General features: G+C 45.4%; 1 protein-coding gene across 1 annotated transcript in view; it reads left to right on the top strand.

Moving 5' to 3' along the window:
• KIF16B (kinesin family member 16B) overlaps positions 1–19,455 on the top strand; it is a 307,139-nt gene that overhangs the window by 226,469 nt on the left and 61,215 nt on the right. The window contains exon 23 of the mRNA XM_027560269.1: positions 27–149. Within this exon, the coding sequence (XP_027416070.1) occupies positions 27–149 (123 nt within the window). The remainder of the gene's footprint in view (positions 1–26; positions 150–19,455) is intronic.

The following is a 19,455-nucleotide window of genomic DNA, read 5'->3' on the forward strand; positions in this document are numbered from 1 at the left end:
TCTTCCATCCAATGTACCTTTGATAGCGGATGGTTTCCCGCTCTTTGGGAGCAAATCCAGATGACCTGAAGGACCCCATCAAAATCAGTATCCCCCGCTATGTTCTCTGCGGCCAAGGGAAGGACGAGCACTTCGAGTTTGAGGTCAAGGTAAGTGTCCCTTCATCGCTCTTTTGGAGGCTGGAGGCGCGAGGCTCTGCAGTGCTTTTTTTTTTTTTTTGTAAAAGGAGATAACGCTACACAAGCACATGCACTTTTGTACAGTACTGGTCGTGTCCTTCTTTAAACCAGTATGTGAAAGTCTGGCCTGGAGCAGGTGGAGGGAACTTGTCCCATAGAAGGTGGTGGTGGATGGGGCATCAGGCCGACATGGACATTGCTGTCACCTCGCAGGCCCACAGGTGAGGTCACCAGCCACCCTGGACTGCCAGGGTTTTCCTGCTCTGGGCATAGACAGTTCTACGTCTTGGGAAACCACCTAGTGCTCAGGCAAACCAGGACAGTAGGGCCATCCTACCACAGACTTAGGCTCCATGTTTTTTAATCTATTAGAGCAAGAATAATCATATTTATGTCACAGGGATGTTAGGTGCGTATAAAAGGCTGACTCCAGTTTTTGGTATATGATAAAGAATAATACATTATGGCTGTTGCTGTCATCCCTACTGCTGTTTTCACTGTTGTTTCTGTTACTAGTGAGTAGGAAGCTTTCCTAGTCTGTTATTTGACTTATAGGACTTTTCAGGAAGAGACGTGCCTGTCTCCTTAACTCATCCTTCCCCAGATAGTGACTTCATCTCATTTCTAGTGGAGTCCCATCGACTCATACGCTTCATTACCTACTGCTGGCCGCCATCCTCTCCTCAGGGAATTTCTGGGTAATCTCACTTCCCTTTGGAGGATGAGCGAGGGTGTTGCTGTCGGGACATCCACTAGGATCACCAGTATCTGTCTGCAGGAGGGCCTTCCTGGAGGTGGTTTTGGTCGCCAGAGTCTGGATGTTGAGTTCTCTAAACTTGGATTCTACTGCGGCTGACTGAGTGGCCCGAAGTCTTCATCTTCCTTGAGCTTTGGTTTCCTCACTGGTAAAATGAGGAAATCGGACCTGACCAGGGGTTTCCAGGTTTCTCTTTAGTGTACCCTTTGAACAGAGAATCTCGTATGAGGAGGACACTGTGGAAGCAGATGAGCATGGATCAGCTGTGGGGGGATCTTGAAGCCAGCCCACCTTCCCCCAGCACTTCCCCCACCTCCCAGATGTCCCTCAGGGGAGCCCTCAGGCTCGGGGGGATCCCTCCCTTTAGGCCTGTGTGTTCTTTCTGTCTTCCTGGAGAAACAATGCAAATAATTTATCTAATTAATCAAAGTTTTTAGATTTTTATTTCTACCTACTGATTATCCCCCCTCCCCCACCACGTTTTTAACAGAACTTGTGCATTAATTTATATATTTGAGGTGTCTGTTGAGAAGGCATGATTGTTGTGTGGCAGTGGTGGTGGTTGAATTTGGCCAGATTCTGCAGTTTCTTCTTAAAATGGTCCATCATGTCCTTAACCCAGTGCTTCTACTGTCCCTGACCTAATGCCTGATTCCTGTCCCGTTTCTTTTCTCAGCCATTTGAAATTGTGTGTCTGTAAGGAGAAGGCAATGGCAGCCCACTCCAGTACTCTTGACTGGAGAGTCCCATGGATGGAGGAGCCTGGTGTGCTGCAGTCCATGGGGTCGCGAAGAGTCAGACACAACTGAGCGACTTCACTTTCATGCATTGGAGAAGGAAATGGCAGTCCACTCCAGTGTTCTTGCCTGGAGAATCGCAGAGACGGGGGAGCCTGGTGGGCTGCTGTCTATGGGGTCGCACAGAGTCGGACACGACTGAAGCGATTTAGCAGCAGCAGCAGCAAAGATCCATTTGGGGCTTCCCTGGCAGCTCTGCAGTAAAGAATCTGCCTGCAATACAGGAAATGTGAGTTCATTCCCTGAGTTGGGAAGATCTAGAGGAGGAAATGGCAACCCGCTCCAGTATTCTTGCCTGGGAAATCCTATGGACAGAGGAGCCTAGTGGGCTGCAGTTCATGGGGTCACAAACCAGTTGGACACAACTTAGTGACTAAAGAACAACAAAAAGTTCCATTCGTACCTATGTGTTATATGTTGGATTGGCCAAAAAGTTTGCTGTGAGTTTCTCTGTGTAAGGCCTATTTGTATATATTATTTCTATATTTTTAAATTAGAGGGTAAAGAGTAACTTTCACCAACTCAGAATTCTTCAAAACTCACAGCACTGGAGGACATGTAATGATTATGGTTGGTACAGAGATTTCTTTTATTTTAGTGGATAAATGTGCTGCTGCTGCTGCTGCTGCTAAGTCGCTTCAGTCGTGTCCGACTCTCTGCAACCCCATAGACAGCAGCCCACCAGGCTCCCCCATCCATGGGATTTTCTAGGCAAGAGTACTAGAGTGGGGTGCCATTGCCTTCTCCAAATGTGCTAATAAGGTATAATTATTAGATTGATTTCATGAATAGAACTTAAGACGTGAGTAAAGAAAATACTTAATTCTTTTTAACTGAGTTGATTTAAATGAAAATTTAAGCAGATTACAGGCTGGCCATATGCAGATCTGGCCAAAATTGTGATGCAATTGTAAAGGCAAATTAGAGAAACCAAAGACATGAAGTATCTGGAGCCTTTCAGCATCCCCGCTGCGCTCTCTGAGCTGATCAAAGCCCTGTCTGAAGGCATGTCATTGCTCTGCCTCCTTCTGTTCCCATCCTGGGTGCTGTCATTACTAGCACCAGGACTGGACTGTTAGCATTTGCCTGGAGAATTCCCAGTTCTTTACAGAGGAAGGGCTGCCTCGTGCATTCTCAGGGTGGCGGCCTGAGGGCCTCATGTTCCTGCAGGGTGCACCCTGTCCACAGCAGTATCAGGGTCCAGTCCTAGACACAAACATGAGAATATGCTGTCCCTCCCTTGGCAGGACAGACAAAAGTATCTGGGTTCCAGTAGAAGTGGAGCTGCTGGAGAAGTGCTGGGGGGTGGGTATTCCCCCTCCAGGTAACCTCGCTGTGCCTCATCTGTGAAATGGGGCTGAGGGAGCCTGTGGGCTGGCTTGGTTTGAGGACTGTAAGAGCTTTTGTATGTGAAAGGCTTGGAATAGGGCCGGCCACATTCTAAGTACTGGATAAGGTGTTGAGAATGAGTGAGATTTTACTCTTGGAAATCCCTTAATGACTTTCATGTTTATGACTCTTCGGGTTTTGTTGTTGTTATTTTTCTCCCTCTGAGTTTGAAAATGAACTATGCTAACCGTTTCCTGGGCGTCCCTGGTAGCACTAGTGGTAAAGAACCTGCCCTGCACGATGCAAGACACACAAGAGATGCAGGTTCTGTCCCTGGGTTGGGAAGATCCCCTGGTGGAGGAGATGGCAACCCACTCCAGTATTCTTGCCTGGAGAGTCAATGCTAAAGGAAATTGATCTTGAATATTCATTGGAGAGACTGATGCTGAGGCCAAAGCTCCAATACTTTGACCACCTGATGCAAAGAGCTGACTCATTGGAAAAGATCTTGATGCTGGGAAAGATTGAGGGCAGGAGGAGAAAGGTATGACACAGGATGAGATGGTTGAATGGCATCACCTATTCAATGGACATGAGTTTGAGCAAGCTCCGGGAGTTGGTGAAGGACAGGGAAGCCTGGCGTGCTGCAGTCCACGGGGTCGCAAAGAGTGACTGAACAACAGCAACCACCATTTCCTGCCATCACTTTATTTCATGCATAGGCAATGTTTTCTAGAACAGGTCATCACACTTAGGGTAATATTTTGGTTGCTACTAAATTCTCTTGGTGAACCAATAGTTTTGAAAAGGTAAAAAATAACTGTTTTTTGAAAAAATACGTTTAGTCTTAGATTTCCTTATATATGGTATGTAATATTAATGTACATTTTATATCAGGCTCATTTAAGGGGCTGAGCTGACTCAGGCACAGGCCCTGGGTGTACGTCCCCCGTGGTTGAAGTCACAGGTCCCAAGAGCCCAGGAGGACACCAGTATGCAGAGTGAAACTGTGGAGAGCTTGTCTCTCAGCTTCTCACTCATCCTTCCCGTTCCTCCACCTCCTGCCTTCCCGCCCACTCTGCTGTAGATAGAATTGATTAGTTATTTACATTCCATCTTCCTGTCCATTTTCATTTTAACCTCCAGTCCGATCACTCCAGCTCTCCAACGTGGTCTGTTCATTGCCAAACGAAGCAGTCATGATCCTTGTTAAAGGAATGTTGGAGGTTGGCTGCAGGACCGGGAACCTGTGGGCAGAGAGGGGGCCAAAATGCTCATCTTCTGGTCCACAAGGCATCCTAAGGAACTTTCCATCACTGAACTTTAAAATGATGGGAAAAAAAAAAGTTTTTAATTCAAAAGGACATTTATATCTTCTTTATTTGGGGGGTTAAAAACAACTTTTATAAACTGTGAGAATGGATACGTATAAGGTTTTGGGGTTTTGGTCAAATTTGTAATTTTTTAAATCAACTTCATTTAGGCATTATTTACACCCAGTGAAATACCCCATTTTAAATATAGTTTGATGAACTTTGACGTATGTGTACACCCAAATCAAGCACCCCAATCAAGGTTTAGAACTTCTCATTCACTCTAGAAATTTTCTGATACTCCAGGCAAACACTGATCTGCTGTCTGTAATTATAGATTCCTCGGGTCTGTTGTGGTGTGTGGAGGGGATGTGTGGACCAGAGGCATTCACTCTTGTGTCTGGCTGCTTCCTCTCGCAGCCTTTTAGAGATGCATCCATACAGTTAAGTGTAACAATAATTTGTTTCTTGTTATTGCTTAACAGCATCCCACTGTGGGGGTGCATCACAATTGGTGGGTCAGTGTCTGTTTTGCTGTTCTCATCTGACAGTACAGGAAGCTGTCATCTCTATGTCACACCATCCTCCCCTCCTTATTTCATTGACCCTGAAGGACACGTGCCTGGAAAGCCCTGGGTGAAGATGTCTTTGGGTGAAGTCATACCTGCCGGTGTCTCCCAGTAGCACGTCCTTCTGGAGCTGTGTATGCATGTGTGTCGAGAGGTGTACATCCCGCCAGCTGCTCTCAGCCGCAGACAGGCTGCGGCTGTGCAGCCTGGCTCCTCTTGGCGAAGAGCACACAGTGTGCTGCATTCCACTGACTGGCGGGCTGATCAGCCGAACGTAGTAGGTTGGTGCAAATGTAATTGCAGTTTCGGACCGTGAACTTTTAATTTATTTCAACGAGTCTCAAACACATCTTCACTAATCAAAATAGGAATGATGAGGCAACACATTTTGGCCAATGAGAAATAAGTTTATTCCTGTAGCATAAAAATCCATGCCTCAGGATTTGATGAACTCTTGGAAAGCATTTTCTGCCTCCTGCTGGTTGTGGAAGTGCTTTCCCTGCAAAGAGTTGTTGAGATGCTTAAAGAAGTGGTAGTCGGTTGGTGAGCGGTCAGGTGCTTGTGGTGGATGAGGCCAAACTTTGTAGCCCAATTCGTTCAACTTCTGAAGCATTGCTTGTGTGACGTGTGGTCAGGGTTTGTGGTAGAGAAGAACTGGGCCCTTTCTGTTGACCAGTACTGGCTCCAGCTGTTGCGGTTTGTGCGTCTCATGGATTTGCCGAGCATACCTCTTCGATGTAATGGTTTTGCTGGGATTCAGAAAGCTGTAGTAGATCAGACCAGCAGCAGACCACCAGACAGTGACCATGACCTTTTTTGGGTGCAAGTTTGGGTTTGGGAACTGCTTTGGAGCTGCTTCTTGGTCTAACCACTGAGCTGGTTGTCACCGGTTGTCATATAAAATCCACTTTTATTGATTTTTGGTCAGCTGACGAGGCCTCCACTTACTGAGATTTTTCACTTTTGCACTTTGCTTCAAATGCCGAATGACCATAGAACAGTCGATGTTGATTTCTTCAGCACCTTCTCCTGTAGTGGTAAGAGGATCAGCTTTGATGATGGCTCTCAGTTGCTTGTGTCAACCTCTGATGGCTGGCCACTGCCCTCCTCATCTTCAAGGCTCTCGTGTCCTTTGTAAAACTTCTTTAACCACTACCACACTGTATGTTCTTTAGCACTTCCTGGGCCAAAAGCGTTGTGGATGTTGCGAGTTGTCTTCAGGGCTTTACGACCTATTTTGAACTCAAATAAGAAAATTGCTCAAATTCTTTTTATCTAACATCATTTCCGTAGTCTAAAATAAATATAAAATACACGGCAAGTAATAAGTCATTAGCAAAAAACATAAAGTGAGAAATGCACATTAAAATGATGTATATATAACATTACCACATTTATTTAAGAATGTATTCCAATATCAAAGAGCAGAGTTCAGCAGTGCAAAACTGTAGTTAGATTTGCACCAACCTAATACCTGTACTGGTGATGTGACTGGTGATAGAAGCAAGGTCCAATGCTGTAAAGAGCAATATTGCATAGGAACCTGGAATGTCAGGTCCATGAATCAAGGCAAATTGGAAGTGGTCAAACAAGAGATGGCAAGAGTGAATGTCGACATTCTAGGAATCAGCGAACTGAAATGGGTGACTTTAACTCAGATGACCATTATATCTACTACTGTGGGCAGGAATCCCTCTGAAGAAATGGAGTAGCCATCATGGTCAACAAAAGAGTCCAAAATGCAGTACTTGGATGCAATCTCAAAAACAACAGAATGATCTCTGTTCGTTTCCAAGGCAAACCATTCACTATCACAGTAATCCAAGTCTATGCCCCAACCAGTAACGCTGAAGAAGCTGAAGTTGAACGGTTCTATGAAGACCTCCAAGACCTTTTAGAACTAACACCCAAAAAAGATGTCCTTTTCATGCTAGGGGACTGGAATGCAAAAGTAGGAAGTCAAGAAACACCTGGAGTAACAGGCAAATATGGCCTTGGAATACGGAATGAAGCAGGGCAAAGACTAATAGAGTTTTGCCAAGAAAATGCACTGATCATAACAAACACCCTCTTCCAACAACACAAGAGAAGACTCTACACATGGACATCACCAGATGGTCAACACCGAAATCAGATTGATTATATTCTTTGCGGCCAAAGATGGAGAAGCTCTATACAGTCAGCAAAAACAAGACCAGGAGCTGACTGTGGCTCAGACCATGAACTCCTTATTGCCAAATTCAGACTTAAATTGAAGAAAGTAGGGAAAACCACTAGACCATTCAGGTATGACCTAAATCAAATCACTTATGATTTACAGTGGAAGTGAGAAATAGATTTAAGGGCCTAGATCTGATAGAGTGTCTGATGAACTATGGAATGAGGTTCGTGACATTGTACAGGAGACAGGGATCAAGACCATCCCCATGGAAAACAAATGCAAAAAAGCAAAATGGCTGTCTGAGGAGGCCTTACAAATAGCTGTGAAAAGAAGAGAAGCGAAAAACAAAGGAGAAAAGGAAAGGTATAAGCATCTGAATGCAGAGTTCCAAAGAATAGCAAGAAGAGATAAGAAAGCCTTCTTCAGCGATCAATGCAAAGAAATAGAGGAAAACAACAGAATGGGAAAGACTAGAGATCTCTTCAAAAAAATTAGAGATACCAAAGGAACATTTCATGCAAAGATGGGCTCAATAAAGGACAGAAATGGTATGGACCTAACAAAAGCAGAAGATATTAAGAAGAGATGGCAAGAATACACAGAAAAGCTGTACAAAAAAGATCTTCACGACCAAGATAATCATGATGGTGTGATCACTCACCTAGAGCCAGACATCCTGGAATGTGAAGTCAAGTGGGCCTTAGAAAGCATCACTATGAACAAAGCTAGTGGAGGTGATAGAATTCCAGTTGAGCTATTTCAAATCCTGAAAGATGCTGTGAAAGTGCTGCACTCAATATGTCAGCAAATTTGCAAAACTCAGCAGTGGCCACAGGACTGGAAGAGGTCCGTTTTCATTCCAATCCCAAAGAAAGGCAATGCCAAAGAATGCTCAAACTACTGCACAATTGCACTCATCTCACACGCTAGTAGAGTAATGCTCAAAACTCTCCAAGCCAGGCTTCAGCAATATGTGAACCGTGAACTTCCTGATGTTCAAGCTGGTTTTAGAAAAGGAAGAGGAACCAGAGATCAAATTGCCAACATCCACTGGATCATGGAAAAGCAAGAGAGTTCCAGAAAAACATCTATTTCTGCTTTATTGACTATGCCAAAGCCTTTGACTGTGTGGATCACAAGAAACTGTGGAAAATTCTGAAAGAGATGGGAATACCAGACTACCTGATCTGCCTCTTGAGAAATTTGTATGCAGGTCAGGAAGCAACAATTCGAACTGGACATGGAACAACAGACTGGTTCCAAATAGGAAAAGGAGTTCGTCGAGGCTGTATATTGTCACCCTGTTTATTTAACTTGTATGCAGAGTACATCATGAGAAACGCTGGACTGGAAGAAACACAAGCTGGAATCAAGATTGCTGGGAGAAATATCAATAACCTCAGATATGCAGATGACACCACCCTTATGGCAGAAAGTGAAGAGGAACTAAAAAGCCTCTTGATGAAAGTGAAAGTGGAGAGGGAAAAAGTTGGCTTAAAGCTCAACATTCAGAAAACGAAGATCATGGCATCCGGTCCCATCACTTCATGGGAAATAGATGGGGAAACAGTGGAAACAGTGTCAGACTTTATTTTTCTGGACTCCAAAATCACTGCAGATGGTGACTGCAGCCATGAAATTAAAAGACGCTTACTCCTTGGAAGGAAAGTTATGACCAACCTAGATAGCATATTCAAAAGCAGAAAAAAAAAAGAAAGAAAGAAAAAAAAAAACAAAACAAAAGCAGAGACATTAGTTTGCCAACAAAGGTCCGTCTAGTCAAGGCTATGGTTTTTCCTGTGGTCATGTATGGATGTGAGAGTTGGACTATGAAGAAGGCTGAGCGCCGAAGAATTGATGCTTTTGAACTGTGGTGTTGGAGAAGACACTTGAAAGTCCCTTGGACTGCAAGGCGATCCAACCAGTCCATTCTAAAGGAGATCAGCCCTGGGATTTCTTTGGAAGGATAAATGCTAAAGCTGAAACTCCAGTACTTTGGCCACCTGATGCGAAGAGTTGACTTATTGGAAAAGTCTGTGATGCTGGGAGGGATTGGGGGCAAGAGGAGAAGGGGACGACAGAGGATGAAATGGCTGGATGGCATCACTGACTCAATGGATGGGAGTTTGAGTGAACTCCGGGAGCTGGTGATGGACAGGGAGGCCTGGTGTGCTGCGATTCATGGGGTCGCAAAGAGTCGGACATGACTGAGCGACTGATCTGATCTGAATACCTATATAGTCCATGATGGCACGAAGCTGCTGCCGTCACAAGTTCCTCCACTACCTGGACCACAGCAGGTCAACTTAAAACTCCTGCGTCCTCTGCCTTTCCGTGATTGACACGTGAAATCAGTTAACCTGTATTATACTTAGCATCCTCGGTTATCTAGGACCAGACTGGGTAGAATTTAATTTTTCAGTTGCATTTCAGCATGACACAGAATCCGTGCTTATGGCTAGCAGAGGTGGTCATACTCTTATGTTACAGAAACAAGCCAAGGTTTCCAGCGTAGTTTTAAATTCCCTGCCTTACATGTTAACATGATAATATAAAGAAATGACCTAACACTTATTTAAAAAAAAAGAACAAACACCCTGTTTCCTGTGGGTTTTTATTCCTGTGAAACTGGAAATAACCTTTACGAGAGACTGTGTTCCTGTTTCCCTTGGAGAGTGAATCGTCGACTGCAAGGCCCCACACCCCACTCAACCCTTTACCTGCTCTACTGCTGGCCACAGCAGGTGTCACAGCCACACTCCTACTTTCTTTTCTCGTTCATTTTGGTATTTAGCACTGGTCTTCCCCCCGCAGGTGTCCGCTCCACGGACCCTCACCAGCCTGTGCAGCCCTGAGGCTCCTTCCCTTCCCCAGGGCTAGGCTGGGAATGGGCCGCCCTGCAGATGACTGTCACATGGCCCACACGAGCTGGCCCAAAGTGGACGTGATCACAGCTCAGCACTTTCTATCTCTGCCATTCTTACCGTTCCATCATGTTTATTTCTTCCATCTTCGGCCTGTCTTATAGGTGATGGGCCTGTATTTAGCACGTCTTATGAGTTCTGCCATTTCTCACATGCTCCTTGCTTACTCAGCTGTTGTGACACATTCTGTGCTATCTGCCTGCATCTCAAAGCCTCGCTCTCATCTCCTGGCTGTGCTCAGCCCCTGTCGGGCTCCGTCCATCCCCTGGAACTGAATGTGCCAGGTGGTCTGTGGGCCCCCACTGTGCTCCCTGTTTCTACACTCACAGGGCCTCTTGGAGTTACCTTCTTGTCTGATCCCTGCAGGTGACTGAGTCTGCAGCCTTGCTTCAAGTTTGGACACTAACACGTATCAGGCACCTGTTTTGTCGTAGACACTTTGAAGACACTTCCCCAGCTGTGGAAAATGTACCAGAAAGGGGGTGCTATTTACATTTGATGAGCTAGGAACCTCTTAAGTGACTTGCCCGAGGCCACACAGCTACTACGGAGAGTGCTATGTCACTTCAGTCATGTCCGGCCCTTTGTGACCCCATGGACTGTAGCCTGCCAGGCTTCTCTGTCCATGGGATTTTCCAGGCAAGTATACTGGAGTGGGTTGTCATTGCCTTCTCCAGGGGATCTTCCCTGCCCAGGGATCAAACCCGAGTCACTTATGTCTCCTGCTTTGGCAAATGGGTTCTTTACCACTAGCGCCAGCTGGGAAGCCCATAACTAAGTAGATCGAGGAACCGAATGCCTGTGGGATCAAAGCCAGCTGTTCAGGTTCCTGTGCTTACGTGTCTTCACGGACCTCCTCAGTGTCATTGCTTCCTGCGCATTTTGGAAGCTCAGGCCACATCTTGGTGCTGCCCTCACATGGGGACCATTTCCACAGCCTTGTTTGTTTTCAAGTGTCGACATTATTTCTGTGTGCACTTTAACTTTTATCATGAAGTCTAGGCCAGGTCATGTGCACTCTGTGAACTGGGGCTGTTAAAGTTTTGCCAAACTTGGAGAATTTGATAGTGGATGGACCTGCCAGGAGAAATGCCCAGAAAATGTGCAGTTTGGGAGCTGAAGAAATCACATTTAGAGTCAGGGAAATGTCTCTTTATTTGGCAGAACAGAAATAAGAGCCATTCCGGTCTGTTAGATAAACTGTGCACACATACATCTTCTAGAAACATCCCCAACTTGGTAGAATATAAATGTTGAGAAGGATTTGTGCGTTGGCATCTGAATCTCTGCTTATTAGTAACTGATAAATGATCTCCCCACATGTGTATTCACAGAGGTGAGATGGATGGGCAGTCACACGAGCTGCGGTTCATCTAGATTCAAACAGTTAGTGTGTGGACTATTTTCAAACATAAATATTATTAAGGGGAAGAAATAAAATTAGGACTTAAAAGAATCATATATTATCCTAAACTTTTTTTTAAGCATGCCTCCCATCTCTTTGAGAATGCTGTCTTTGACTAAAAAAAAAAGAATAAACATCTTTCCCGTCCCCTATTTTAATACAGAACAACTCATCTTTCATGTTGTTTTTACTTGGGCAGTTGTTTGTCTTCACCAAGGCAATACTGAATGCATGAGAAATGATGAAGAGATGAGATTGATTCATAAGCCCAGAGGAAAAGCAGTTAGCACCTTGTGATCCTACCTTGAATTTCCATTTCAACTTTGTTTTTGCGCTATAAGAATCTATTAATATTTCTTCATTTCAGAATTTGGGGAGTTTTACATCTCTTCCTAGAATTTGTTTTAAAAGAAATCACAAAATGGTTTGAACTCCCTTTTTGCAGTTGCTGTCCACAGGTGCCCTGGCCTTTCAGTATGTGTAATAAAAGGGTTTTTTTTCGGTAAGGTGATCCTGGGCGCAGCAGTACTATGTACTGAGCACCCAACACTCTGCTAGTTGCTTCACTTCATTTAGTTCAGCTATAGGTTAGGATATTTTGGGCTCCAAAATCACTGCAGATGGTGATTGCAGCCATGAAATTAAAAGATGCTTACTCCTTGGAAGGAAAGTTATGACCAACCTAGACAGCATATTCAAAAGCAGAGACATTACTTTGCCAACAAAGGTCCATCTAGTTAAGGCTATGGTTTTTCCTGTGGTCATGTATGGATGTGAGAGTTGGACTGTGAAGAAGGCTGAGCGCCGAAGAAATGATGCTTTTGAACTGTGGTGTTGGAGAAGACTCTTGAGAGTCCCTTGGACTGTAAGGAGATCCAACCAGTCCATCCTAAAGGAGATCAGTCCTGAGTGTTCATTGGAAGGACTGATGCTGAAGCTGAAACTCCAATACTTTCGCCACCTGATACAAAGAGTTGACTCATTGGAAAAGACCCTGATGCTGGGAGGGATTGGGAGCAGGAGGAGAAGGGGACAACAGAGGATGAGTTGGCTGGATGGCATCACTGACTCGATGGACATGAGTTTGGGTAAACTCCGGGAGTGGGTGATGAACAGGGAGGCCTTGCATGCTGTGATTCATGGGGTCGCAAAGAGTCGGGTACAACTGGAGCGACTGAACTGAACTGAATTGAGTCCATTTTACAGATGGAAAAACTAAGGCTGGAGGAGTTGCATAATTTCACCAGAGTCACACAGCTAATTAGTGACTGAGCTACAGTCAGGATCCAAGTCTTAGTCCAGAGCCTTTCATTTTCCATTCTCCAGTGATGACTGCTGAATAATTTGCATTTGGTGCTTTGCCTCTGAATATCTGAGTAATTTGAAGGAAAATTGCTTCGGCTGTCATTCTCGCAATTTACCACAATTTTAAGGTAGAACAGTCCTGCCTATTCCTCACCTGTTTCAGAGGTGTTAGGGAAGGGAGAAGTACTCCTTAGTAATGATCTTGGATTTGAAAAGCATCCATCTCATCAGAATATTCCAATCTTTCGACATTCCTTCAAATTTACTTTCAAATTACCGTATGCTGTTGCTGCTGCTGCTAAGTCGCTTCAGTCGTGTCCGACTCTCTGCGACCCCATAGACGGCAGCACACCAGGCTTCCCTGTCCCTGGGATTCTCCAGGCAAGAATACTGGAGTGGGTTGCTATTTCCTTCTCCATATAAAGTTAAGTATATTGAGATAAGTCGTATTATCCTTATTTTAAAGGTGCATTCCTTCTGGTTATTGCAGAAGGCTGGGGTTTGGGCCAGCTCCAAAGCCTTGTTTGGTTTTGCATCACACCCTGCCATACAGATGCTCTGCAACCAGCAGTGGGCTGCCAGGCTCCCGTCTGCCTGGCGCACTGGGTTCAGACCGGGTCCAGGAGCCAGAGGCTGCAGGCACCTTCTTTATTTGCTGGCGGTGCATCTACACAGGGGTGTCTGCAGCGCTTCCCGCACAACAAAGCAGGCTGACATCGTATCCGCATGGCTTTCTGGGATCTTTGTTCTCTAAGCCCCATAGCCTCCCTTGCACGTTATCAGCAGCCGGGGGTATATCTAGGGTTGGACCTTAGACCTCCCTCTCCCCACACACTGCGCTGCCTCTAAGACCATCTCCTCCTGCCAGGGCCCATCATGTTCCCACAGGTGCAGAGGAGATGGGATTTCTATAGTTAGTGGGGCGCTCTAGTTCAAGTTCACAGAGACACTGCAGTGGAGGGGATGCGAGCTCAGCTCAGGAGCTCACGATGTGGTCAGAGGACATGGTTCAGGTGGCACCCATCCCTCCGCCTCCAGTACCCTGGACAGTCGCCGACACAGTGTCTTTTCCTTCGTGTCCACTGGGCTGAGGGCTCAGCACTCCTTTGGGTCCCTAGAAAGAAAAGTACGTCAGCTTTGCCGCAGTTTCCCCAGCGAGCCAGAGGAGGAAGAACGTTGTACATCTCAGAGCAAATAACAGAAAATACCCCTTTAGACAGTTAGGTTCTCTGCAAAGTACCAGTGTCCCCACTTTCCTAGATGGCCCCTGGGAGCGCCAGCTGCTGCCCGCCCCCCTGCTAAGGGTGGGGGTGTCAGCTCCAACCCCCTTCCTTGGCCTATATCCCCACGCCTGCCTGCATAGCTGGGGACATGATGTTCAGAAACAAAAGTCTCCTCGGTTAATAGAACCCACCGTTTAAAGGCAGTTCAGAGACCACCTCTTGTTTCTTGATGTGTTTTGTTTTAGTTCTTTCTCACCTACCTGTGTTCATTCTTACTCCCAAATCGTTTATCACTAAACCAAGGCTCCTCTCTCTGAAGGAATCTGGTGAATGACATTTTTTTTTTTATGATTCTTTACTTTCTTATCTCGTCCAGTACCTGTTGTCCAAAAGCTTTAGACATGTATAGGTAAATCAGAGAAGGCCTGAGCTGCAGATCATTCTACTGCCCACAGTTCAAGATAGAAAAAGGGAATGGGGAAATCACAGCAAAGTGTGTAACGAAGAGACTTTGGGCTCCACTGTCTTTATTACTCCTCCACTTATTATTTAAGAAGTATTTATTTGGTACCTGTGACACTTTTTTTTTAAGAGCGTACTAGAAGTATCAAGACATTGAGGAACAGAGGAGCTGAATAATCAGTTCACATCCTCTAAGGTCAGTGAAGTGGGAGAAAGAAGAGTACAGAGCAGGGGGGGGTCGTGAAGGGCACCCGGGAAAACTTAGGTTTTCTGTTCCCACGTGGGAGTGAGATGGGGAGCAGGGCGCTGGGACAAGCCCAGATGAGCTCAGATGACGCTTTGCTAACAGGAAGTAGTACTGCGTGAGGTCGGCACTGGGGGGTACCTGCTTTCAGGTGGAAGCCTAGGAGGCTGATGAAGGGAAACTGGAGGGAGGGGGAAAGACGGTAGCAACAGCATCTTTCTTAGATGGGTGAAGCAACTGCTCAGAAGCTGGGCTTGGGTGACCCTAGTCATCTCAGAAAAATATCATTGTCTGTGAAAATTGAAAATGTAGAACATTTAGAAATTTTCTTCACAGAAAGTGTAATTTAGAAAGATTTAGTAGAAGTGACTGCAGAGTTAAGACATGAAAGTCGCTCAGTCGTGTCTGACTCTTTGGGACCCTGTGGACTATACTCCGTGGAATTCTCCAGGACAGAATACTGAAATGGGTAGCCTTTCCCTTCTCCATGGGATCTTCCCAACCGAGGGGTTGAACCCAGGTCTCCCACATTGCAGGCGAATTATCTACCGGCTGGGCCACAAGGGAAGCCCGAGAGTACTGGAGTGCAGAGTTTAGTGTCAGTGTTTCCTGCCTTTCTGTGGAGGGGCTGTGGGACTGTCTGCAGCAGTGCTGGGCAGCACACAGGAGGGAAGGGGATCTCTGATGGGGCTCCACCAGAAGGTCTAGGGAGCCAGAGAGTTCGGGGCAGGAAGAGTGACCTGGAGTTCGGCCTGGGCTCTCGGTGAGTGATCAGAGGAGGAGAAGGGCTGGGAGACCGTGGGAGGCTGGGGCATCACAGCAGAGGCAGATACCAGATGCAGCACACGTGGGTTGAGCATCCCCGTTGGAAATCCCAGCACACTGGGCCGTGTGTTCTTGGAAAGCCTAGGCCGTCCTAGAGGCGGACCAGGGTGAGGAGGCCCACGTGACCGACTGTGATTAACGGGATCTGGCTTCTCCTCCCACTTCCTGGGCAGTTCTGTTTGGTGTTTGAGGAGAATTTAATTAATGTATTAATGCTTGCTGTTACACAGATTCAAATATTTGTAATATGTTCGTGTTTCGTCAAGCATGTTCATAGTTACGTTACTGCATAAGACTCTATTTTTCAGAAATCTAATAAAACTTGTTTTAGTATATAGTAGGGTGGTATTAGACCATTTCCTGTGAACTGTTACTGAATACAGGGAGTTTCATTTGTATATACTTGATGCAGCTCCTCCAAACGTTATTTAAAGACAAATATTCCTGAGGAGACCTCTGTGAGTAACTGCTTATTTACTTGGGGCCAGTTAGAGTATTTTTCTTTGAATGAAAAACTGTTGATTCTCCTCTTACACAGATAGATATACACAAGCAAATAAATACTGGTGACAGGTCCTGAAACTGACAATCCCTAAACCAGCAAAATATGTATATAACATAAATTTGTGGAAAGCACTCAATTGAGAATTGTTCATAAGTGAGCGCAGTTCATCTTGTAGACACATTTATGGTGTTTAAGTTGCGCTTGATCATTTTATGGCCCAGAAAAGATGGATTTGTATCTGCAGACCTGTTCAATGAGAGAGAAGTAATGAGTTGGCTCCTCAAAGACATGCAGCATCTATGCCCAGTGTTCTCGGCGTGGAAGAGAATAGTTGCGTGTTTTGACCTGATATGTTTGCTATGCTGCTCATCTGTCCCTCCTCTCTGCGTCAGCGCCTCACCTCAGGCCCAGTTTTAATTTGGGGCAAAATAGGGCTTTAATGGCTGTTTCTCCCTTCTGTTGGGTTTCCCTGAACTCCACAGGCAGTTGTTTACCCAGCTCTAGGCGTGAAGGCGTCCCCATCACAGGAAAGGGATTTGGCCTTTTTCCTACGGGGAGGTGGCCACCGTTTCCATGGTGCTCACAGTGGTCTTCACTCACTGCCACTGTCCACATCTTGTTTACATGTTGATAGATAAGGGGGAGATTTAAGTGTTTTATGTACAAAGCAGGAAGCTTGAACCTTTGTAATCCCTGTGTTAACTTGGATTCAGGTGAAAACCTCAAGGGTAAAGAGTTCAGAAATCTCTGTATGCCTCAGTATAAACTTGGGTTACAAATACATAGGGAATGCACCCTAGGCTCAGTACAGAGAAAACAAACAGAAAAGATACTATTGTGTGACTAATGAAAATAGTCTTTGATTCAGAGAAACCTCAGAGAACCCACCAGAAGAGAGTTAATGGAGCCAAGATAGTGGAGCCTTACCTTCTTCGCCAAGCAGAATAACCGTTAAGGACATCACTCGGAAAACCAGCAGCATCTGAGCTGGCGCCAACACATACTAGTAGCTCAATGATTTACTCTCCAGTGAGAGCCCCTCTGCCGCCGTCCCAGCTACTGCCAAAGGCCCGTTCTCTTAGAGGGCTTACGTCTTGTAGGACAGAGAGACAGGTGTCGATATAATTACTGTTGGTTATGTAAATTGATTAGGCAAAGATTAATGCTGCAATTAATGTCCTGTGACACGTGATCTGATCAGGGTGTGAGCGAGTGTCTTCCTCAGTCTCCCCCCAAGCTCCACAGCCCGCCATGGCAGCGCCCGCCTCCCGTTGTGAGCCCTGGGGGCTGATACCAAGAAGCAGAAGGATGTGCATTAGGTGCTTTGGGTTGGGGGGCTCTCCCGGGGATTTTATGTTCTCTTGCTGTCTTGTCATCTTGTACCAAACACCCTGATTCTGCTGCCCGGGGAATCACTCATCTGTGCCTGTCCTCCTGAGGATCTGGTACATGCAAGTTGTTAGAGAAACTTCTGTCCCTTAGAAAGGCCTTGTTCTGGGGCCACTGTGGAAAGGAGGAATGAAACCCAAATTAGGAGGTAGATTTGAAGTAGCTGTTTCATTAGTTAGAGATTTCAAAATACAGTCTGACTTAATGAGCTGTGAAGTCAACGAGGAGGAAGAGGCTGCAGGCCAGAGTCACGCAAGCTGGTGTCCAGTTATCCACATCCACATCCCGATCCCGATTGGGCTTAAGGCCGTCTCTTAAGCACACAGGCCCTGCTGACTCATTGCTGCTGAGCCTGAGGATGTTTGAGATCAGCCCATCCTGAGGCTCTGCCCTCCAGCTCTTCCTCAGGGTGCTCACGCTGCATCAGGTACGTTTCTCAGGTGCAGTGAAGAGCAGCTAGAAATCCCAGCTCTCCTGGGGCTTACTCCAGCAGGGAAGAGAGCCAGAAGCGAGACGTCCAAGTAAATGTATACAGGCACATCTCGTTTTATTGCCCTTCCTAGATACTGAGGGTTTTTTGTTTTGTTCTGTTACATGAAAGGTTTGTGGCAACTTTTAAGTCATCTGATGAAGGTTAGCATTTTTCAGCAGTAAATTATTTATAATTAAGGTATGTACTTTGTTTTCTTGGACGTAATATATTGTGCATTTAATAGACTGCAGTGTAATATAAATGTAACTTTTATATGTATTGAGAAACTAAAAACTTGTGTGACTCCCCTTTTTTTAAACTGGAATATAATTGCTTTACAATATTGTGTTAGTTTCTCCTGTACAATGAAGTGAATCAGCTATGTGCATATATATTTATCCCCATCCTCTTGGACCTGCCTCCTGCCCACCCCCATTCCCACCCCTCTAGGTCACCACAGAGCACCAAGCTGAGCTCCTTGTGCTGTGTAGACAGCAGCTTCCCACTGACTATGTATTTTACACATGGTAGTATATACATGTGAGGCTACTCTCTCAATTTGTCCCACCTTCCCCTCCACACCCCCATGTCCACAGGTCTGCTCTCTAATTCCTGCCCTGCAAATAGGTTCACACATTCCATATATATGCATTAAAGTATGCTATTTGGTTTTCTCTTTCTGACTTTCTTCACTCTGTATAACAGACTCTAGGTCCATCCATGTCTCTATAAATGACCCAACTTCGTTCCTTATTATGGCTGAGTAATATTCCATTGTGCAGTTGTACCACATCTTCTTTATACATTCATCTGTTCATGGGTATTTAGGTTGCCTCCATGTCCTGGCTGTTGTAAACAGTGTTGCAGTGAACATTGGTGGATTTTTGAATTAAGGTTTTCTCAGGGTATATGCCCAGGTCAGGAGTTCTATTTTTAGTCTTTAAAGGTAACTCCATACTGTTCTCCATAGTGGGTGCAGTAATTTACCTTCCCACAAATAGTGCAAGAAGGTTTCCTTTTCCTCATACCCTCTCCAGTATTCATTGTTTGTAGATTTTTGATGATGGCCATTCTGACCAGTGTGAGGTGATAACCTCATAGTGGTTTTGATTTGCATTTCTCTAAAAATTAGTGATGTTGAGCATCTTTTCATGTGTTTGTTGGCCATCCATGTCTTGTTTGAAGGCATGTCTGTTTAGTCATGTGACTGACTTTAATGCAATATAGACTTTACTGTGGAACCCAACCCACAGTATCTTGAAGGTATGACTGTACCATGTTAGGTAGGAAGACGTGCTTAGTACAAAAATACGAGGAGTAAGTATTGTGGAGATGGGGAATAAGGGGTGGTGGGGTGCGGTGGTATATCCAGAGGAGGCATCACTGAGAAAGTGAGCTTTTAAGCAAAGACTTGAAGGATATGCTGGAGCTAGTCATATGGAAAGAACATTCCAGAAAAAGGAAAAATCACACATGTACTTCCTGAGGCCACATTTACCGTGTAGCATGTTTGATGGATTCCAGAAAAGCAAGGAAGGTAAAGTGAGTGAGGGAGAGTGCAGTCACAAGGCCAGGGAGGAGACAGATTGTAAAGGT

This window comes from Bos indicus x Bos taurus, chromosome 13 (genome assembly GCF_003369695.1).
Source record: "Bos indicus x Bos taurus breed Angus x Brahman F1 hybrid chromosome 13, Bos_hybrid_MaternalHap_v2.0, whole genome shotgun sequence".
Classification (NCBI taxonomy): Eukaryota; Metazoa; Chordata; class Mammalia; order Artiodactyla; family Bovidae; genus Bos; species Bos indicus x Bos taurus.